The 24,604-nt window shown below is 29.3% G+C and overlaps 3 protein-coding genes across 4 annotated transcripts in view; 2 read left to right on the top strand and 1 right to left on the bottom strand.

Moving 5' to 3' along the window:
• Positions 1–24,604, bottom strand: part of Flo2 (flotillin-2) — a 117,221-nt gene that overhangs the window by 46,405 nt on the left and 46,212 nt on the right. The window lies entirely within an intron of this gene.
• On the top strand, positions 658–13,813 carry LOC105148249 (glucose dehydrogenase [FAD, quinone]). Its single transcript, XM_011059873.2, has 2 exons — positions 658–763; positions 11,102–13,813. The coding sequence occupies exon 2, from the start codon at positions 11,122–11,124 to the stop codon at positions 12,997–12,999; it is 1,878 nt and encodes a 625-aa protein (XP_011058175.1). The 5' UTR covers positions 658–763; positions 11,102–11,121; the 3' UTR covers positions 13,000–13,813.
• On the top strand, positions 15,887–22,617 carry LOC105148250 (glucose dehydrogenase [FAD, quinone]). Its single transcript, XM_011059874.2, has 4 exons — positions 15,887–18,550; positions 20,624–20,807; positions 21,007–21,140; positions 21,215–22,617. Exons 1-4 carry the CDS (start codon positions 18,134–18,136, stop codon positions 22,346–22,348), a joined length of 1,869 nt encoding a protein of 622 aa, XP_011058176.2. The 5' UTR covers positions 15,887–18,133; the 3' UTR covers positions 22,349–22,617.

Raw genomic sequence — 24,604 nt, 5'->3', positions numbered from 1 at the left:
CTCTCTCTCTCTCTCCCCCTCCTTCAGCGTTAAAAGTTAAAGAATTAAAAAAAGAAATATTACTAAATAAGTTAAGTTATAAAATTTTAATTAATCATGAGCATGATAAAAGATAGACATTTTTTAAATATTAAAATTTAATACTAAAATTGTTTAAAAATTAAATTTAAGACAAACTATTAAGTGACAAACTTTTTAATTTTTAAAAATAGAATGTAGAAAGTTTTTTTTACATGTATATAGTCTGATTATACTTGTAAAATATGTTTTTATCATAATATTATTGAAATATGTAGATAACAAACAAGAAAGAACAAGAGACATTGTAGCTATGGTTGCCACTTTTCGATTATATTAGCATTCCATTAGAGATTGCTGAAAATATCACTATTCTTCTAAAGATTAATAATAAGTACAAAAAATTGTCGAAATTAAAACTTCCTTGTAGTGTATCCTCTAAAAAGAAAGTCAAATTTGACTTTTCCTATGAAGATTTTTTTCAAAGACTAGAAAAAAATTTTAAGTGTGACCCGCACACCCTCAAAAAAACACGTCATCAAAGTTTTGAGCAGATAGCTGAAAATTTCTTTTATTAAAAAATTTTAAGTTCGCCAGTCGGAAAGCCGGAATCTTTGTTTCTTCTATCGAAAACCGGAAAGGTGGCAACCATGCTTGTGACCTTCGTCTTATGATGATAGGAGGAGACGGACTGCTGACGAATAATTCAGTTTGAATCGGATCGTTGCTGAAACATTTTATCTCGGTAAGCTGCAACATTTCATGTTTCTTCTATTTAATATGTAATATCTTAAATGTTTATTTATAATACTTGAGTCGTTTATATCATATCCAATTAAAAACACTAAAATTAAATAATAAAATTGTTACTATTTTTTATGATCTTTATAGTGACATTCAAGAAATGATACGACTTACATAACTAAAATCAATAAATATTTTTGGAATATAACGATCATTTATTAATTATTATTTTAATTTCTATAATCTATGGTATTGATTCGATAACAGAATGTGATACATTTTTATTGAATAACTTAACATGTTTATTTTATCATCATTATGGACTAATTGCGACCATATAATGGAAGAATGTAACTGAGAATATTACAAGACTGAAAGCATTACATTATTGCGATAGAAGATAGATATGAAGGAATACTGTTGAATATTTTGCGTAACTATAATCTGTAGAAATTGTATTTAACCGTTTTATTTTAATTTTGTTAAATTTGCATTCTCTATATATGTATATACTGAGGATGATCTAATAATAAGGTCGAAACGTATGTTCTAAGAATTTGAAATACATAAAAATCTGGCTTATAGCTCCTTCTTGTTATTTATTGTTGAGCCATTATAAGATTATTTTTATTTAAAATCATTTTATTTAATTTACTTGAATTACTATCTATCAAAATAAAGCACAAATAATAGGATTATCAAGAGACACTGATAATGTCTCGGTGTTAAGGCACACGCGCAGCGATACTACCGATGACTTACGCTAAATCTCAGCTCTTTTAGATATTACAGGCCAGTTGCCAGAGCAAAAAAAATCGGAACTAAAAAGGAAATAATTACCAAAAGGCTGTTTATTATTTTAAATGTTTTATTTAGGCGTAAATATTATAGGTTTCATTTTGCGTTCACAATTTCAGAACGGAAGATAGTAATACCATATAAGCTGAAAATGGTACGATTTTTCACTTTTTGTTATATTTATGAAACTATGGAGAAATGTAGTAAGTCGTATAATACTTTTTTTTCCTCTTTCTTTTTTCTATTTTCGTACGAATAATTTGAGATCAAGCGAAGCTCTGTGCGATAATAGTTTCGGAAATACAGCGATTCAAAGTTTCAGTAAAAAAGGTGAAAAATTGCTTGTAAATGTTTTATATTTTTTATATTTTGTCTCCACAAACGTTTCCAATGTTTCGGATGAAGAAAGTGCATAGAATATTATTTGAAGTAGACTTTATGAAAGAAAATGCAACTATGAAGAGCTCTCTGCGATTAACAAAGTCAGAGATACGAAGTAGTGAAATTAGGTCTTAAATAATTTTTTTCTTGGATATTTTTTAACTTATAAATTATATTAACTGTGTTAACTTATTAAATTATTATATAATAGTAATAATCCAACAGGAATCGAAACGTTTGTTTTGTTTTACTTGTTACGGGTCAAATTAAAGTTTAACTAAGTAATATGTTTTATTTATTAACTGTTCAAAAAATTTTTTAATTTTTTAATTTATGATAATTGTTTTAGGCTTGTAGCCCTTTGTCTTTCTGTTTGTTTAACTTGTTAACTTATATTGGGTGTTTGAATAAGTTTTCGCCGACTTTTTTGTGAAACTTTACTTTTAAACTTTAATTTTCTAATAGTTAATTAATCAACATTTAATGCTTCTAACAAACAGGGTTTGACATGAACTTCATCAAGTATAAATGTAGGAGGCAAAATGTTAAAAATTTACAAGCGATTTTTCACCTTTTTTACTAAAACTAACCGCTATATCTTCGAAACTATTTATCGCACAGAGCCACTGTGTCTCCACTTGATCTCAAATTATTCATACGGAAATAGAGAAGAAAAAAGTATTGTACGACTTTTATTAATTTTTGTATAGTTTCGTAGATATAGCACAAAAAATAAAAAATCATACCATTTTCACCTTATAATACTATTCCCCCCCCCCTCTCTCTCTCTCTCTCTCTCTCTCTCTCTCTCTCTCTCTCTCTCTCTCTGAAATCGTGAACGCAAAATAAAACCTATGATATTTACGCCTAAATAAAACAATTGAAACAATAAATAGCCTTCTGGCAATTATTTCTTTCTTAAATGCTAAAGTGACTAACTTATTAAAAGAAAGTGCAGTATTAATTTGTATCATGCTAAGCCATACTACGTTATATTCATACAAATTCAATTAATTTTAATAAATTATATTATTACAGAAAATTACAATATACTTTAGTTTTTCATCGTTTAAATGAAATACATTTACCTGTATAAAAGTTAATGTGAATATTACTGACTGTGTAGGGTCATCTTGAGATGTTATCTTATCATCCTTGATAAGACGAATAATGAAATTCAATCGTGATTCACAAGATTAAATTCAACAATAAACAAGATGACACGTGTAATACAATGAATTCAAGTATATATGATTTTGCCACATTATTTAAAGTAAAAGGTGATGTAAATAAATTTTAGCAATTTTAAATACATAGAAAAATTCTTTTGCTCATATAAGGTAATCGATGATAAATATTACATTAGAAATATTTTTTTTATATACAATTAATATACAATACAATAAATAAATAAATTAAATAAAATTTATTTAAATAAAAATACGTTATAATTTTTCATAAATGTAAAAAACTTTCAGACAGAAGTAATACAAATGAATTACTAAGTATGAAAAATTTGAAGAGTAAAAACATGAAAAAGAAAGATCAAAAATATGTACAGATCTGAAATACGAGAACAACACAGAGTACAATACAAAGTAGCGTAAATGTTTCGTACCACATTTAATTATCTTATTAAAATTAGAATATCGATTTTTTTAAATGTGTGAAGAAATTCTGTTACGTGTGGCATCACGAATCGGAATAAGGATAGAGATAAAACGCACACATATCAGTAGTTTGTGAAATGCAGAATGGCACACGAAATATCATACCATTTTCTTTATAATGTATTTATCTTTAATCAAATTAGTATAGAATTGATATAGAGTTAATTATATTAATCCGAAAAATTGTTTCAAATGTATAACGTTTAATATGAACCGTTTTGCCTCACAACTTTTGGAACACGCGCACTAGTATTTGATCTTCTGACATATATCTTCATCAAATAACACATGGCACAACTGTATGATGTTTGCAGAAACGTCTCCAAACTTTTGCCACTCTCTTTGTTTCCGCGAAAAACAATTTCACTTTATACTCAATATTTTAAGTCAACCGTCCGTTATCCGCCACAAACTGATGTGTGCGCCTTCATCTATGCTCAATTCTAACTCGTGATATTACACTTAACACAATTTTCAAAGTATAATATTTACTCACAGAATTTTAAAAAACTAATATTTCATAAGTACAGTTTTAATAAGATAATTAAACAGTGACATTTCGTGCGCCACTGTGTATATTTTAAAAGTTAACCACTGTTAATATTTTTAATATGTAGTATAAAAAATAATTTGTACAAATATTATTTTTATTTTTTACTAGTAAAAAATTCTACTCATTATTTATCACTTTGTACAATTTTATTTTTCTCTTTTTTGTTTTCGATATTTTTTATTATTTAACGATTATTATTTATACGAAGTTTTATACATAAATGCATGTTTCTCTAATGATTATGACTAGTTGTTATTGAAAGATAGAATATTTATATTTATCAAATATCAAGACATAATAAATTAATCGTTCCTATACCTTACATATTCAAGATGTATTCTAATTTCTATCATAACTTTTAAAGACTTGAATCACGAATTAGCTATGTAAATAAGATATGTTATTGTTTAAATACTACTATAATACTTTTATTAATTTCTACAATTTTGTTATATCGTCATAATTACGATAATAAAAATATTTTACACAGCAATAGCAAACAAATACAAGATTAATAGTTTTTAAAAACGAGCATACAAAGTGACAACTGATTAATTTATTTTATTCTATTATTCCACTTATATAACGCACGTACGTTTCGAACTTGATTTAGCCCTCCTCAGCATATAAAAAAATTTTCTTTTGCATTAGTAAAAATATTTTGAAAAATTTGCTTTAGATATCCAAAGAGAGACTTCAGTCAGCTTTTGCATTCTCAACAAATAAATGTCGGAATTTAGTGAAAAATATAAATTGAGTATAAATTGAGTATAAAAAATAAAGAGCTAGTAAACCAAGCTGGTTGTTCTTGCTTATAATATTATTTAATGTATAAATTAACATTATTTAATATAAAAACAAACGTTTCGACTCCTCACATTAGATCATCCTCAGTGTACAGATGTTAACGGTCACAAATTACAAATAATAGTCGCAAAATTACATTATAATACTTGCTAATGTCCATTTTGATGATGATTTCTGTCTTATAATTTAAGAGTATGCTTAATGAGATGTCCAAATCATAAAATTATATATACCAGCGAGAGTTTTTAAACATATTTTAGAAGGACAAAGGAAATTTCATGATTATTTTTAAATTGTTATTAATATAATAAGTTAATTTAATATTATATTGACGAGAAACGATTTGAGAAACCAAATCATTAAAATGCTATTATAAAGAAAAAATTTATCGTATTAATAACGATTTAAAAATAATCATAGAATTTCCTTTGTCCTTCCAAAACATGTTTGAAGACTGTCGCTGGCATATATAATTTTATAATTTGAACATCTCATCAAGCATACTCTTTAAATTATAAGACGGAAATCAAAAACCAAAGTAGACATTAGCAATCAACCATGATCTACAACATCTGTATAGAAATAAAACACTTAAATTTGTGTGCGTATAAAATCAATGTATTATAATGCAATTTTGCGACTATTATTTTTAATTTGTGACCATTAACATTTGTATATTGAGGATACGCAATGTGAGGAGTCGAAATGTTTGTTTTTATATTAAATAACATTAATTTATACATGAAATAATATGATAAGCAAGAACAATCAGTTTAGCTCATTAGATCTTTATTTTTTATATTGAATTTGTTATTCTAAAGAGCTGTTTTCTATTATCTTAATTAAAAAAATAAATTGGGTAATTACAAGTTAGAAATTTTATTTCTGTTCCAACTTGTGGATAAGTTCATCAGTATACAAAATTTTGAGAGAATTATATCCCAATTGTACAAAATATTTTGTTACAAATTTATACAAATATTTATACAAATATTTAGACAATTATACATCATATTCTAGAATATAACTTGAATACGTGTTGCAAGGTTATAATAAAAGGTTATAATAAAAAAAATAATTGGAATTATCGTTAATCATTGAAGATAGAGAATGAATGTTCAAAGAAATTTGAATCTTGTTGTTGAGATAGAAATTTTTGATATAGAGATTTTTATATATTAGCTCAAAATAAAGATATAAAATCAAAAAGTATATAAAATAAATAATTTCCTAAATGTTAGATGTTGTATTTTATTTGTTTAAGAAGATTTTTATTTTGTTTCGTCTGTTACGTTTAAATCATTTAAAATCTATGCATATCGATGTTTGGCATTGTTTTGTGATTTAGTTGAGAATCTTGAAATCTCGAACAAATATATCACAAATTTTATTCTAAAGTAAAATATTAAATGTATTGTACAAGCCATTTATTTATTTCATTTAAATTCTTAAAATGCTCTTATCTTGATAATATTTTCAAAGATAAGCTGATTTTCATAATCCGATAACATTCAAAATCATTTTAAGTTTCAGCATCTCAATCTCGAGACGCCATACAATCATTTCATTGATTGAATAGAATTTTAAGATTATTTATGACATGAAACTTCAGACAATCTTATATATAAGATAAATTATAAATAGCATTAATCTGTAAATAATACAATATATTTTAAATAAAAAGAACATAAAAAACCACAGCACAAGTTATAGTTTGTGATATTTAATTATTATTACATTAATTAAAACATTAAACGTTTCGGCCACAATCTGGCCATCTTCAGTAATTCAATAATATTCTTAAAACGCAGACCGGATGATGAAACACGTAAAAATGTTAGGAATGAAACTGTCCAAATTCTTAAAGCGATTAAGAATTGTAATAGTAAATCTTCTGAAAATACAATTTTATACGAAGGTGTAAGAGAGGTTAAGCGATTCATCTCAGAGAATCCTGATATTTTAATTACTAGAGCGGATAAAGGGATATAGTTATCTCGACTCATAATTACCACCGTAATTATGAGTCGAGATAGCTATAAAGAAAAAATGTATGAGATTCTTAATGATCATACTACATACGATTCAATCAAAATAGATCCCACTAAGAAAATAACTGTTGAAATTGGTAAATTATTAAAAAATTGGAAAAATAAGGGATATATTGATTTTAATTTATATAAAAAATTGTACGTTTCGGACGGCGAACTTCCGAGATCTTACGGTTTGCCAAAAATTCACAAAGAAGGTCACCCTTTAAGATTAATTGTCAGTTGTATTAATAGTGCTTTTTATCCACTGGCGACTTTCTTAAAAGAAATCATTGACAATAATAATATAAAAAATTTCAGTTTTGTTAAAAACAGCTTTGATTTAGTAAATAAACTCAATGGTAAAGCAATTGATACAAATTTTAGTATTATATCATTTGACGTGGTCTCCATGTACACGAATATTCCGACCGAATTAGTATCAAAAAGCATTGAACGTAGGTGGAATTTTAACGTAGGTGGAGAATAAGACTTCGATTCCTTTACATGAATTTATCAAAGCAATTATGATTATAATTAATTCTACATTTTTTAGTTTTGATAATAAAATATTTAAACAGATTTTTGGCATGCCAATGGGTTCTCCTTTGTCCCCCATACTGGCGAACATTGTTTTACAAGATTTTGAACAAGAAATCATTATCAAGAATAACATTAATTCATCTTTTTATTTTCGTTATGTGGACGATATTGTATTAGCTATACACAAAGAAAAAGTTGAAGGAGTTCTAGAATTGTTTAACTCATATCATGAAAGGCTTAAATTTACTGTGGACTTTGGCGATGATAACGGCATACATTTCCTAGTTGTTAAATTAATGAGACAGGAAGGAAATATCATCTTCGATATTTATAAAAAACCTACCAATTCTGGGAGATATCTTAATTATTTTTCGAATCATCCGTTAGAACACAAAAGGGGAATTATTATTGGGCAATTTGATAGAATTCTATTCTTATCCCATCCTAAATTTCATGAAAAAAACATCTCTGAATTAATTCACACGTTTCTAAGTAATGGTTATCCTTTAAAATTTATATTTTCTACAATAAATAATAGAATTAAAACGTTGGAAAACAGAACTAATTTAGATCAAAATCGTAAAGAAATTAATAATGAATGTGACTCTAATGTTACTTCAAAAAAATTTTTCACGATACCATATTTGGGCAAAGTTTCGGAAAAATTTAAAAAACTTTCACATGTGTACGGTTTTAATATAGCTTATAAATCTATGAATAAAATGAATACATTTATTAAGACAGGAAAGGATTCTTTGCCTAAGGATGACCAATGCGGAGTAGTTTATAAAATTAATTGCTTAAACTGTGAATCGTCTTATGTTGGCCAAACTAAAAGGAAATTATGAATGAGATGCATGAATTAGATTGGGATAATATAAGAATTTTAGATATAGAACAATCTTTAGCGAAAAGAAGAATTTCGGAAATGATACATATAAAAAGACAAACAAGTGGTATCAATAAGCAAAGTGACACGGAAGGTTTGCCTGAGGTTTATTTTCCTCTTCTAAAGAAGGATGTCTCTTTCCATTAATAAACAATTCTAGAACTTTCTAAAAATTTTTGACTCAGATATACAGGGTTGGCCATATTCGACGGAAAGATCTGGCAACACTGTAACTTTTGACAGAGATGTTAGCAAAAAATGTGTTTTTTTCCCATGATTGAAAAAAAATATCTTTCCGTCGAATATGGCCAACCCTGTATAAATAGTGGTAAAATATATGATAGGACAAATAACAACACATAATGTCACGATAAAATTCTAACTGTGTAAAAGAAATATTCGAGATTCATCGTTTTTTTGCTGTAAAACAGGTAATGATTCTATTTCTTTATATTCCGACTAGAAGATTTTAATATATACAATTTTATTTAGAATCTGGAAATTCTTGTTCTACACTTTTCTTGATATGACAATTGACGTTGTAACATTACTGTATGAAGCATCTTCACATATAAAAGAACATGTTTATTTAATTATAACTCTCGACTGTTGAATTTAATGTCAACTAGATGTAACTCTGTATTTTAAGAATATTATTGAATTACTGAAGATGGCCAGATTGTGGCCGAAACGTTTAATGTTTTAATTAATGTAATAATAATTAAATATCACAAACTATAACTTGTGCTGTGGTTTTTTATGCTCTTATTTTTTATATGTGTTAATATAAGAACCACGTTAGTTTCAAGATATATTAAATAAAAAGAACAAAGGATTACGAGCCTAAACAATTAACATAAAATAACAATATGTATTAAATAGTTAAAAAATGAAATGAATGATCTTGTTAGAGATAATCAGAGAATTATATTTGACATTTATCATAAAATTATCATTTTCCGGAAGGTTCCTCAATTTCCATTCAAATCATCCTCTTTGCCATAAAAAAGGTACTATCATCAGTTTCATTGACAAAATTATTCTATTATCACATCCACGGTTCAACAAAAAAATTTGATAGCTATTCATACTTTTTTAAATAACTGTTATCCTTTTCCCTTTATTTTCTCTACAATTGAACGTAGATTACAATTTCATATACATAATAAATATATTACACATTATTCACGTGAGAAGGACAAATATTTTACGATTCAAATCTATTTCTGAAAATTTCCTTCCCATCTCTAGTATGTTTCATTGTAAATTAACCTTTTCTATTCCCAATACATTAAAAAGCTTTATAAAGAGAGGAAAAGATAAGCTTAATTTCCTATCCAATCAGAATGTTGTTTATAAGATCTCCTGATGATTGTGAGGCGAGTTATGTTGGTCAGACAAAAAGAAAATTGAGTACGAGATTACGCGAACATATCTCTGACATTACAAAGAATACGGGTTCTCCTACTGTCATAATTGATCATCGAATTAAATTTGATCATAATTTTAAATGGAACGATGTGAAAATTTTAGACTGCGAATCTTCTTATAATAAGAGATTCTGAAGAGGTGTCTGAAATGATTCATATTAAAAGACAGAAACACACTTTTTTAATAGACAAAATGATACAGAATCTTTATCTGAAACCTACTCACAGATCATTCAATCTCTTTCTCCTTCTTAACTGCTTTCCTTTCCTATCCATCTCTTCTCTCCCTACTTTTTCTCCCATTTACTTTATTTTCTCCTTCTTATGTTCCTCTTCCTTTTTAGTTTTCCATTTCAACCTTCCTGTCTTTATATGTTATACTTTACTTTATCTCTTAGCTTCCTAGAGAGATGATCAATTTTGATTCCCATCGCATTGTCTAATCGATAACACATCATTTTGACACACATAGTGAGATATTTGTTCTAAATTTATTTGTACTAAACTCAGTATATATATATATATATATATAATGAATGACGGCATTTTACATTTTCTCTATCGACATTTTATTACTCTTTGTACATGTCTTATAATATCAAAAATAATTTTTGCCTCTTTCTTTTAATTCTAATTTTATTACTTGCGATTGGTTTGTACCTTTTTTTTTACTATTTGCGACTTGATTTGTACTTTTCTTATTATTTTTATTTATTTCTGTCGTTAATTTATTATTACAATTTGTACTTGCTAACAGAAACATGTTCATCCTTGTTCACATACACAGTTCGGGGGAACACTTTTTTGTCAACTACAATCATTTGTTTGGCTTTCTTTCAATTTGGAACGAGTTTTATAGTTGATACTGCGTTCGAAAGCGAATTTTTTATTTAATTTTTATATATTTTATCTACGTAACATTTCTATTATTATCTTGTCGTCACATTGAAAATGATTCAATAGGGATCGAAACGTTTGTTTTTGTTCACTTGCTGACTTTCAAATTAAATTTTACGTTTTTAAATTTCATGACATGTTTTATTTCATTTTTTAACTTTGTATTTAATACATATTGTTATTTTATGTTGATTGTTTAGGCTCGTAGCCCTTTGTTCTTTTTATTTAATTTAATTTATTGAGCCTTATTATTTTTATAATTACAATATATATTATTACAATATTTAATAATTACAATATTTTATAATTATAATATATAATTACAATATTTCTTTCGACAGAATTGTCCAACTTAATCAACATGGAAGCATGTTTGGCTAACGCTGCAAACTCTGCAGTTACCAATCCCGCAAATATTTTTGCGTATCTGATACAAACGCTTTTGACAGCGCAATGTAGTTTGAGCGAAGGCATTTATCCTCCAGATCGTTCAGAGGAGATTGCGACTTCTAATAGAGAATTCGATTTTATCATCGTGGGCAGTGGAAGTGCTGGATCCGTATTGGCCAATCGTTTGACTGAAATAGAAAACTGGAAAGTATTGCTGATCGAAGCTGGCGAGAATCCCTCGATACTGAGCGAAGTTCCTACAGGATTTGTCTTGCAATTACATTCATCGGAGGATTATGCCTACGACATTGAACCCGAGAAATTTGCCTGCCAAGGTAATAAGAATAAGTTGTGCAAATGGTCGAAAGGCAAAGCTCTCGGGGGTAGCTCTACGCTAAATGCCATGCTCTACATTTATGGCAGTGAAAGGGATTACAACGAATGGTCCGAAATGGGCAACAAGGGCTGGAGTTATGACGAAGTTCTGCCATACTTTAAAAAATCTCAAAACTGCGGTCATGGACACAGTGACGAGTGGAGAAACAAGTATTGTGGTCATGGTGGACCGTTGAACATCAGGCATTATAATTTTACCCAACCGATCATACATGAAACGATTTTGCAAGCCGCTCGCGAGATGGGCGTACCTATTCTAGATACCATCAACGGTGACAAATTTATCGGATTTGGCAAAGCTTATGGAACTTTGGATAAAGGTCATAGAGTGAGCGTTTCAAAAGCTTACTTGTCGCCGATCAAGCATAGAAGCAATCTGTACGTGATGAAGTCGACTCGAGCTGACGCTATTCTCCTGGATAATACTCGAGCAGTTGGAGTACGTGTGACTTTGAAAGACGGACGATCAATTGATGTAAAAGCCTCGAAGGAGGTAATCTTATCGGCCGGCAGCATCGCCAGTCCGCAACTCTTAATGCTTTCAGGTATTGGACCCGAAAAGCATCTACGCGAAATGGGAATACCTACGGTCGTTAATTTACCCGTTGGCAAAAATCTTCAGGATCATATCATGTGGTACGGCTTATCTTTCATCTTCAAGAATCAGAGCGCGACACCACTGTCACCTACATTTATGCTAGACGCTGCTTACGAATATTTAGTGCACAATCGAGGACCTCTAGCAAATGTCGGTGGCTTAGATCTTACGGGTTTCATCAACGTACACGATCCGAACGCTAAATATCCAAACATTCAGTTTATGAGCAGTCACTTTTCACAATGGCACATACCCATGGCGACTAATCTTTATAATTGTTTTAACGTGGACACAGAGTTAATTCAAAAGATAACAGAAATTCTAACAGAGGCGGATACGTTCACTTTTCTTTCGGTTCTGTTAAAACCAAAGAGCACAGGCGAGATACGACTACGTAGCAGAAATCCGGCGGATCCTGTTAGAATTTACGCCAATTATTTCTCCGAGCAAGAAGATTTAGATACCATATTGAAATCCGTAGATTTTGTGAAAAAAATGGTTAATACTGAGACATTAAAGCGGCACGAGTTCCGATTGCGTCACTTTGACATTCCTGATTGCCGTCATATCAAATTCGACTCCGATGAGTATTGGAAGTGTAACCTGCGATATATGTCGTCTACGGTCTTCCATCCTGTTGGAACGACGAAAATGAGTCCTCAAGGTGATCCTACAGCCGTCGTGGATCCTCGTTTGAAGGTTCATGGAGTACAGAGATTAAGGGTCATTGACGCATCTATTATGCCGACAATCACCGGTGGAAATACGAACGCACCAACGATAATGATAGCCGAAAAAGGCGCAGATTTTATTAAGGAGGATTGGGCAATTATGGATGGCAAGGACGAGTTGTGAAAGGAAAGCGAACTTTAATATTTCGAAATAAATTTATTTCTCGCGTCTTTTCTTCTCGCTTTCATCTTTTTCAATTTCCCGTATCGTATATAAAACCAATTAATTAAGCGCGTTTAAATCAGTTATATTTAATCCTAGTTTGTGCATTTACGAATTAAAGTATGCATTTTTGCGATTAGACGATTAGATTTTAAAGATTGGGATCCCTGGGAAAATTCTTTTTTATATAAGGGGAGTATTTATTATTAGTAAACAACACAATCTCATCTGTTTTTGTTTTCAATACAGAGAGCAATGTTAATTATTCTTTAGAATGTAATTATTCCTAGACTTTTGTGATTTGAGCATGACGAAAAATAAAAAACAATTGCGTTTTAAATAAAGAAAATAAATAAAAGTTGTAAGTTATTTATCATTGTAATTGTAAATTGTAATTGTTCATAAAAGATACGTAAGAGTTAGTAATTTTTAATAAAACCGAGTTTTATTAAAACAAACTTTATTGCGATCAAACTGCATTTATATTGTATAAATATTATATATATAAGATGCTTTTTTTTATTACATTATAATTTTAATAAGATATTTAATAAGATGTATAATGATTCAATAAAATTGTTTTCAAATTTGTATTAATTAAATTTTTAGATAATTCAGCAAAACCATTCTTTCTGTCTATCTATTATTATCTTATAATTAATCTACTATTATCTTATGATGTAACCTATTATCTTATAATGTACACAACAAAAATTAAAATGTTCATAATTATATTTGAAATTTATTTATAATTTAATATATAAAAAGCTTTTATTATGACTTTTTTCTTTTTGCCCTCTCCTTTTATCTTATATTTTTGAAATACGTACTTCATGTATATACAAATGTATATACATATTTCACAGAATTGGAAAGGAAAGGTAAAATGTAACAAAAAGTGATTTCAAAATCACTCAGCGAAAGTAAAACTTTCCTCAATGTACACATGAGCAAGTATGCGAATAATCCATATACAACATATGTACATATACACAATAATGTTTTGAAACATTTTAAATATGCAGCCCTGTACAATTTAATACATTATTCCAAATATTGATATAAATTGTGCGTGTGTGTGTGAGGGGGATATATGTATTCAAGCACACAAATTTATTAAATTAACTACATCTAATTTGCTGTGAATACATTCGTAACATATTATTAAAATATTTCATAAAATTAGATATTTTTTATTTCGACTTTTTTTTGCCTTAAGTGAAATGTTGCATTTTTATTATTAGTTTTAATTTTAATTTAAAATTAAAAAAACGTACATTTTGTGGAATAAAGATAAGGGAAAGGTGATTTTACTAGGGTAGTGGTAAGTGTTCATGGTTTATAAGACCAACATAATGCTTAAAGTCTCAGTCTTTCGCTTTCTCTGCCACGTTAAACTGCTCGATCGCGCAACAGCATTTCGATACCACGTGCACCTGTGATACCTTCCGTTCTATCTTTTCGTCGAGATATTTTTGTATCAGTGTCATGATGCAGTGTAATACTTTTGCTGGAGAAAGGAAATTAATCGACGTTTATTTTTGCGCCGTAATGATCTTTCTTTCATAGGTTGTATATATACATAAGACATACATGCATACGTTGTATATAAATATTAATATTGATAATCGGTATAAATGATAAAGCATAATTATCCAACTTAGTCAATGTACATATTGACTAGTTGCATAATTATGCTTTATCATTTATATATCGATTATCAGTTATATACTGAATTATATACCGATTTCAAATTCTACACGATTATGCTAACTAAAATACCAAGTTTATTTTTTCTAAACTTATTACGTGTTTGCATTTAAACAGTGTTCCAAATTAATACTTAAAAATTACGTATAAAGTAAAAATGTTTAGTATCTCTCAATATATATGGTTTTAATTATAAAAAAACTTGTTAAAATTTTTAGTTATATTATTTTAATCACACATATCCGCTTTGATCAAAATCACAGAAATGTGAAATGTTATTTATTATCTGTATATAGTACACTATATTAAATAAAATAAATATACAAATAACAAAGATATAAAGATAAAAATATACTGTTGAAACATTCACGCAATTATTATTAGTCGATCGCCAATAATATTATTCTAGAATAATTTATGTGAGAAAGATAAATATGGATGCACAATACTTGAAGTTGCACAATACGAAGTCATCTAATATCTACGGATCCTTTGATTAATTTGAGATTGATCTTTCCATATATATATACACATACACACACACACACACGCACATATATATATATATTAAGTTAATCCATTAAAATTTACTTGAAATATGAATCGTAAAAACTAAAATTTTTTGCTTGTTAGGCACTTCAAAAATATTTCAAGAGGAACTTCAATAAAGTTTCCTTTACACAAATTATAATTTATTATTAATTTTCGAGAAAACATTTTCGAAATGTATAAAAAGCAGAAAAACTATTCTTACAATTCTTATTTCAACCAAATTTTTATGGATTCATATCATTGACTATCAATATTTAGGCCAGTATTCATAGTTGATGAATCACAAAGCTGCACGCGTATATTAGTATCTTAAAACATTACACTTCAGACGATTTTAACATAAGAACCGATTATGTATACCAGCCTTAGTAATGAAAATTAGAAACTTACAATATAAATTTATAATTGAAACTTATAATTGATGATTATAACTGATCAAGTTGATTTCAAATTGATCAAAAGGAATTTACAAATAAAAAATTTGCATCGATTTTATAAGTTTAGAATAATTTTAATAATAATTCCAGAAATATGAATTTATCAAGAAAACATTTTTATATTAAAAAAGAAAATATATATCTTTTTTCAGGTTTTTTAAATATTCACGAAATTGAATTAAATTTAACGAATGGTGTAATGCAACTTCCTAAATTGTGACAATATCCATGTATATACATATAAAATATCCAGTAATGTGATTTGATAACAGTCTCCAGTTTCACACTATTTTGTTAGTATTCATAATCAAAATCCTTTCTTATGATTATTTATTAATTATATCGTTAGTTTAAATTGCTTATCATTTATTTGGGAACTATTTAAATAAAATGTTAAATACGAAAATGTTAAATACTGGAAATGTTAAATACAATACATGAATGTCGTTTCATGAAATTATGCAAACATCAGTTGCCTAATTTCTTATTCCTTAATTATTAAGAAGACTACACGTTAACTTTGAATAGATATATGTAAGCCAAGGATATATAAAAACATTAACTGTTATCAATACAGATGTTAGTCAATAATTTATTTTTCAATTAGCAAAATATGTTATTTCAACTTATAATGATAATTTGATTAAAAATTAGATCCTCATTGGTCACCTTCACATATAAAATTTTCTCTCTATATTCTGCTATTAATGAATGAAAAGAACATTGATATTATTTGGGGTTGAGTAAAAAATAACTTACAAGATGGTAGCGATTGGATTAACACGTAGTTTATACACACATACATTCACAAAAAAGAATATAAGAGTATGTAAAATGTATCTATCACAGAATAAGTAAGACTGGCTAAACATGTTCAAGTAACTTGTCAAAATATGCATGCACAAACCGCAGATACAAGTTTATTGGAGCGGATGATGAAACTGCAGTTATCGCAAATCAATACATACGTATAATAAACTTGCATAAATATAAATAAAACTAAATAAATATACTGAAGTATACTAAAGTATACTAAAGTACACTGAAGTATATACACCACAAAAAAATATTTTGCTGCTCCAGCTAAAATTATAGCTGTTTTTTTAATCTGATAGAAAATTATATATAATATATCATATGCATAGAATTTATAGCACAAATTTAAATTCTATCTCTGTCATCTATATGATTAGATGCAATACATATCCATTGCAGTACTTGCTAGAAATTTATCTATTTTAGCTATTTTTCGAACTTAAATAATTTTTGCTATAACTGCAAAATCAATTTTTTTAGAGAGTACTGAGAATAAAAATTGTTAGCCTGATTAAATGCGTTTAATTGATAGTGATTATTCAAGTATTTATATATTTAAGTTATTTATATATTTATTAAGGTATTTATATATTTAAGTTAAATATATATATATATCAACATATTATTCGTTTGAATTAACAAATACTTGATTAAATTAACAAATATTTGCTTAACTTGTGAAAGCTGCATTTAGTTGAAGCAACCAATATTTTTTTGAAACAGCAACTTTTTTATATCATATAATATTTTTGTTCATTTTTACCAACATGAGAAAATACGGTATTAAAAAATTTTGAAAAAATTCTAAAAAAATTCTCAGAACTTTATAAGAAAAAAATAAATGATTTTTGTCTCTTGCAGTTTTTCTGTAAAGTTGATAGTAAAAAATTTGAATAAAAAATTATTCAAGATCAATATTTGACAATTGTTAGTAATTAATATCTTATTAACTATTGCGAAAATTGCAAAATGGTAGAGGACTTTTCGACTCAGTTTAATCCTCTCTACCTGCCCATGAAATATTTGGCGATTATTTTCAGACACCCTGTATAACATGAAAAATACAGACATTTTTCTATCATATGTCAATCTTATAAATTTAATCGTGAATCCTTTCATTATAAAAAAAATCAATAATTGTAAGTACCTGATAAATAAAATAAATTCTTATTTTATTTTCAGATCCTCGCACGAAGTCTCAAAGAGTCTCGAAGTCTCAAAGAGAAATATTCTGACGATTTCCATAATTAAAACATATAACCGACGACGGCTTTTTTTATTTCTATATCTATCAATAAGCAATTTCTGTTACATAACGTTTTTTTCTTCGAATTTTCCTTCGATTGGGCTGACATGCACCACAATTACAATTATAAGCACTATGAAATCGCTAACAAGACGCACAATAAAATAAGATAGATTTTAATTGTTATGGTACTGAAGATAATTTCTATAAGAAACAATTGGAAAAGACATTCGTGATACAAGAAGTGAAAATTATTTAAAGCGTAAATTCGCTATTCGAATGCATAAGTTTCAGACGAGATCAATAGTAATCGAAAGCACGATCAGAACGAGAAATGAGCATCGCGACAGTAGTCGGCACCGCTATAAAAACAGCCAGTGTCCTTCTTGGCGTCGGTATCGGTAAAATAACTATAATCCCAGTGTTGATTGCCGCCCTAGCGTATTTCAATTATGACCTCATGGACCCGGAAAATCATCCACGCGTAACGAAACAATTAAGGAAAGAATACGACTTTGTTGTAATCGGCGGCGGTTCAGCTGGCAATGTGCTCGCCAATAGGTTGACTGAGAATCCTAATTGGAATGTGCTTTTATTGGAAGCCGGTGGACACGAAACCGAAATAACCGATGTTCCGATACTTTCTTTATATTTGCATAAAAGTAAACTTGATTGGAAGTATCGTACGCAACCGCAGGACACAGCTTGCCAGGCGATGGTCGATCAACGATGTTGTTGGACTAGAGGCAAGGTACATATATGTAAAGAGATACAAATCTATTTAGTTCAGGAAGATCTCGAGATAAGATAACCAGAAGTTGCACGTAAAAAATATCAATATCAAATGAGAACATAAATGTTTTAAATACAATCAATACTTGCATATATATTATACAGGGTGGGCCATCTATTGGTACGTTTTTAAAAATGCGATCAAATGAGCATACATTGATATTTTTTATTAATTTTTTTTTTGTTGTGAAGCTAAAAGTATCCGCGTCAAGAATGAAAAACGATTTCGTTCATGTGGCTCCCTCTACTGGCCTTACAGTATGCCATTCGGTCACCCCAATTATTAATGACATTTTGGACTATTGTTTTTCAAAGCTGGAATTGTCTCACACTTTGGGCCACAGCCTCAATATTCTCGGGTGTGCGCACTGTCCGAGCTCTGGGACCACTTCTGTCATCCACTAACATCCCTTTCTCAAGAACTTTCCTCACCAATTTGCGTATAGCTCCTTCGGTGCTCCATATTTCTTTTCAAAATTCGTACAGTTTCAGCGACACAGCACTGACTTTGAAAATAAGTTTTTAAAATTTCAAAACGCTCTTCAAGAGAAAACATGTTGTTTCGTGCCGCGGACGGTATGACTAATAAACTGTCAAAATTTCGGGTCTGTAGCTCGTTCGGTGTTGCCATACGACGAAATTCAAAAACGTACCAATAGATGGCCCACCCTATATTGTAATCTAATGGCCTAGGACGCTAAACGTACGGGTTCGAGTCAAGGTATATTTTTTGCAATAAATTTATAAACAGTTTCAATATATTAAAATTTTTATATTATGATGCTTAATAGTAGCATCAAATTATTAACTTGCTTGTCAATTTAATTCGCGATTATTAGAGTAGTTTTAATTGCGTTTATAGTCCGGAAAAACAATTCGGCGCGCAGTTCTAAAAACACTACAATATGGTATATATGCAAGTACATATATAGTGTATATTAGTAATTCAAGATTGAATTATTTCAAGCAATGAAGATCCAGCTTCGATCGTAATAGGCATTTTTCTAGTATTAATTGTGTTTCTTACATATGCGGTCTAAAATAAAAATTCTTAATATTGTTTATAAATATTTTATTACTTGTAGTAGAAATATTATACTTTGAATAATTATACGAGAAAAGAAAAATTGTATCCAATTCTAATATAATATTTCAGATATTTCAAACTTATTTTCAAGTGACCTATACTGATCTGTATAAATTAAACTCTATTGTAATGATATTAATTTAGTAAAAACTCGCTATCTGTAATCCAATAAATTATGTTTAAATTGAAATTATGATAACAATGTTAATTATTGGATATAAAAATTGTTTCCGATTGTTGTCGTATATTACAAAGTATCGAAGGTCAAATATATGCATGGAATGCAATTAGAGCTAGAGTGAAAGTATAAATACTTCGAGCCATTACTTATTTACAAGGTCTACAACAGAAGTCATAGCATCTTAAGTCGTAGGAAATCGTTGAAAATTGACCAATCATAGTCGATCTTTTCATATTGGATTGTGATTCGTTTCTATGATTTAAAACCATACAACCGCTATTGTAGACCCCGCGTTATTCAGTATACAAAACTTTTGTCTTGTATTGTGTAAGTCTATGATGTCTGTAACGCATTATTTCATACCGCGGCGATTAAATTAATTTCTAAGTACAAAAATAAGATTGAAAAAATGAAATGCACTGAAAAAAAATTTCTGATTAAAAATAAACAAATCAGAAAATGATTATATCAATCAGAGTATCAATCATGTAACGTTTTCTCGAGAGTGGAAACGTGAAAAATGAAAATTTTTATGTATTATATGTATGTACACATACTAAAATTATAACAAATTCAACCAAAAAATTCTGATTTGTTCATTCTTAATCAAAATTCCAATTATACAATTCTAATGTAACCATAAGACTTTTTTATCAATGTATATTGGAGACCGCAACTAAAAATGCAAGCTAATTAATTTATTCGCTTGACCGAATGCTGTTTTATTTTGTTGCGCAATATTTACAATCGATTTAACATTTCAGGTTCTTGGAGGATCTAGCGTTTTAAATACAATGCTGTACATACGCGGCAATCGACGTGATTTTGATAAATGGGAAAGTTTTGGAAATCCTGGTTGGGGATACGAAGATGTATTGCCGTATTTCAAAAAATCACAAGACCAAAGAAACCCATATTTGGCACGCAATACGAAATATCATGGTACAGGTCCGTATACTTTTTTATGTTTGTCATAATCTTCCCCTCTCCCCTCCTCTCTCTCTTTCTCTGTATTTATCGTGCACGCATTATTCTATGTATATTATTTTAAAAAATTTTTTTAAAAACTAATCCGTGTATGTGTGTGAGTGAAATAAAATATAAAATCCCGATAAATATTTATTTTTTTCAAAATCCTTTTTTTCAGGAGGATACTTGACCGTGCAGGATAGCCCGTATGTCACTCCATTGGGCGTAGCGTTTCTTCAAGCTGGAGAAGAAATGGGCTACGATATTTGTGATGTTAATGGTGAGCAGCAAACTGGTTTCGCCTTTTTTCAGGTATGTGTGAAACTGTTATTATTTCACGAAAATTCCATTTAAATATTGAGATTTCTGACTTTATTTTCTTTTAGCTTACAATGCGGCGGGGCGCTAGATGCAGCACCGCCAAAGCATTTGTACGACCTATTCAACTTAGAAAAAATTTTCATCTCTCCCTGTGGAGCCATGTGACTCGAGTGCTGATAGATCCGCAGAGTAGAAAAACGTATGGGGTAGAGTTTATTAGAGATGGTCGTAAGGAAGTAGTGTCCGTCAGGAAAGAGGTGATTCTTTCAGCAGGTGCCATTAATAGTCCACAATTGTTGATGTTATCCGGTGTAGGCCCGCGCGTACATCTGGAGGAATTAGGTATTCCCGTGATTGAAGACTCACCCGGAGTCGGGCAGAATCTGCAGGATCATATAGCGGTTGGCGGGCTCGTCTTCCCAATCGATTACAAAGTCAGTATCGTTATGAATCGAATGGTGAATATTAACTCGGCTCTGAGATATGCCATTACCGAAGATGGTCCGTTAACATCCAGCATCGGTCTCGAGGCGGTCGGCTTTATTTCAACCAAGTATGCCAACCAGACCGACGATTGGCCTGACATTGAGTTCATGTTGACGTCCTCGTCAACGAGCTCTGACGGTGGTAATCACGTAAAGATCGCTCATGGTTTGACAGACGAATTCTACAATGAAGTATTTAGTAAAATCAACAATCAAGATGTTTTCGGAGTATTTCCAATGATGCTTAGGCCTAAATCACGCGGTTATATCAGACTGAGATCCAAGAAACCTTTAGATTATCCGCTGCTTTATCATAATTATCTCACCCATCCACATGACGTGGCAGTGCTTCGCGAAGGTGTCAAAGCGGCTATCGCCTTTGGCGAGACCAATAGTATGAAAAGATTTGGTTCCAGATTTCATAGCAAACCATTACCCAATTGCAAGCATATTCCACTGTATACCGACGAGTATTGGAATTGTGTGGTCAGGCAATATACCATGACCATTTATCACATGAGCGGAACCGCCAAGATGGCTCCATCCGATGACCCGATGGCGGTCGTGAATCCCGAGTTGAAAGTCTATGGGATTGAGGGACTGCGGGTAATTGACGCATCTATCATGCCGACTATCACTAGCGGGAACATTAACGCACCTGTCATCATGATAGCAGAAAAGGGTGCCGATATGATAAAGGCAAGATGGATGTAATCGTCTCGTTCCAAAAAACATGATATTATTATTATTATTATTATTATTATTATTATTATTATTATTACTACTACTTCTTGACACGCTGTTCCCGATCGATACATAGTTACATAATCGCACAATGTAACTATAGAGATGCACGGCTAAGTGAAAAGTAAGATCAAATAACAGCTTTAATTAGTAACATTACATATTTTAGTGAAAAAGATTAGTTCCAAATTTAAAATATGAATTATAGCTTGTAAGAAGAAAACAAAAAAAAAGAATAATTGTTGCAGCAATCGTTTAATATTCGTAATATTGAACTTGTTCATGAATAAATTTTTCTCAATAAATAGAGCTCGAACATTAGCAATATAGTTCATAATGCAACATAATAACAACAGAATTGCATCCGATCTCGACGATTATTTTCAAAAATGCTATTTCAAAAAAGAAAATATTTTCGTCTGCAAATCAAATGAAGTGCAATATACTGCAGACTTAAAAAAATCGTTAAGATTCGTTTATTTGATACAAGATTTATTTATCTACCATCTTTTTATTATGTCAACAGCAGGCTAATTGGCGCATACTTGTCATATCAGAATTTTGTTGATTAAAACGCTATTCTGTAATTGTTTCGGAATAGTCACATAATCAAATTTTAGATACTCGCACGTAGACTGTCAAGAGGATGATTAATTATATGAATATTAAGTATGAGATTTTGCCATAATTGTGCCAAAAATTATATCGACGAGATTTCATTACGCATAATAAGGATGTTAAATAACATAAAAATCTATTAACTATGAATATGTTCCACTTTTAAAACAAAGATTTTATTTAAATAAAATATTTTTAATCTCTCTTTAAACTTCTTTGAAACTCCTTGTGAAATTCACTCCGGAATCATTCCGATTTTTAAACGTCACTATTTATTTTCGTATTAATTTCAAATTTAGTATTTATTTCTCCGTAAAAAATAGAGATAATGAAAATTGAGATACAAAAAATTTTTTATTTATATAAGATAGTCTTTAATAAGCAAATAAATAATATAAAAAAATGTGTATTTTCTCTTTAAAAGAGAGGCAATCCGTAATATAATATAGATTACATACGAATGAGATAATTGTGTAATTTAGCATTTCTAAGATACAAAACCGACATAAAAATTTTCTAAGCCAATTAAATTAGATGCATCGGCCGTAACTAATTTGCAATTGCGTCAGGACTACTACGTTCTCCATTATAATGACATGGCACATAGTTCAAACTACTGTTGTTGTAATACATAATTTCGTTTCTGTGGTAATCATTTTTTATTGATTTATCCATAAGGTACTACACATAATGTATACAATGACGCAAATATATGCTACTATAATGATATATAAGCTAAGGCAAAAGTGTATCGTATACATGTTCACATTGATTCTTTATTTAATACTTGTATGACAACAGTAAAAGTATAAAGTGTCGTTAAAAATTGAATAGTTAATAAAAAATTTAATATCATTTATTTTTTATTAATTGGTGATGTAATACACGGGCACATTGGGGCAATAATTAACGTAACAGAACACAAATCTCGACTTGTAACAGAACACAAATCAAATAGCGCGATGTTAAGTATACATAAATTTTTCACACATTCTGACTATATTTTTGCATAAGAACTTTGATAAAAAATAAATAAATAAATAAAGAACAAAAAAGTTCGGAAAAAAATGATTTTTATCATTTAAATTATGTTCTACTCAACTTGAACCTGAACTTCGATAAAGATAAAAATTTTACTATATTCAATTGTAGCAATAATTTATATAATATATAGACATTTATTTTAAACATGTCTTCTTTTTTCAATTTTGAATAATCGAAATCCGAATTCGATCTGGCAGCGTCCTCGAATACATCATGTCGATTGAGAAATGAAAGTAAATTTCACCTGTAATTCTTTACATAATCGATTTAATGTTGCGAGATCGTTACTCATCATAAAGACGCTGTGGATTCTTAGATAGAGGGAAGATGTCTAATCGTAGCCCTTAGCAGCTTAACAAAATTGTAATAAAAGTACTGAAGAGATCAGAATATTTCTATACTTGATTATCAAACTTCTATTAAAAATCTAGTAAAAATATTACGTTATTTTTAAAACTTTTTTTGTTGATATCTTTTTAACGAAGAACAACCGCCATCCAAAACCTGTTGGAGGTCACTCAGAACCATGATTTTGACAACAAGGTCAAGGTCAAGGTCATTGGT

This window comes from Acromyrmex echinatior, chromosome 1 (assembly GCF_024713525.1).
Source record: "Acromyrmex echinatior isolate Ae372 chromosome 1, ASM2471352v2, whole genome shotgun sequence".
In the NCBI taxonomy this organism is placed as follows: Eukaryota; Metazoa; Arthropoda; class Insecta; order Hymenoptera; family Formicidae; genus Acromyrmex; species Acromyrmex echinatior.
Note: the sequence above shows the minus strand (reverse complement) of the source record. Positions and strands in the feature narration are given on the sequence as shown.

What these genes read in the sequence shown, in the direction of transcription:
- LOC105148250 (XM_011059874.2), top strand. Translation starts at nt 18,134, where the DNA reads ATGAGCATCGCGACAGTAGTCGGCACCGCTATAAAAACAGCCAGTGTC. An exon ending in GTTGTTGGACTAGAGGCAAG is followed by an intron (nt 18,551 to 20,623) that starts GTACATATATGT and finishes TTAACATTTCAG; the next exon opens with GTTCTTGGAGGATCTAGCGT. An exon ending in TACGAAATATCATGGTACAG is followed by an intron (nt 20,808 to 21,006) that starts GTCCGTATACTT and finishes CCTTTTTTTCAG; the next exon opens with GAGGATACTTGACCGTGCAG.
- LOC105148249 (XM_011059873.2), top strand. Translation starts at nt 11,122, where the DNA reads ATGGAAGCATGTTTGGCTAACGCTGCAAACTCTGCAGTTACCAATCCC.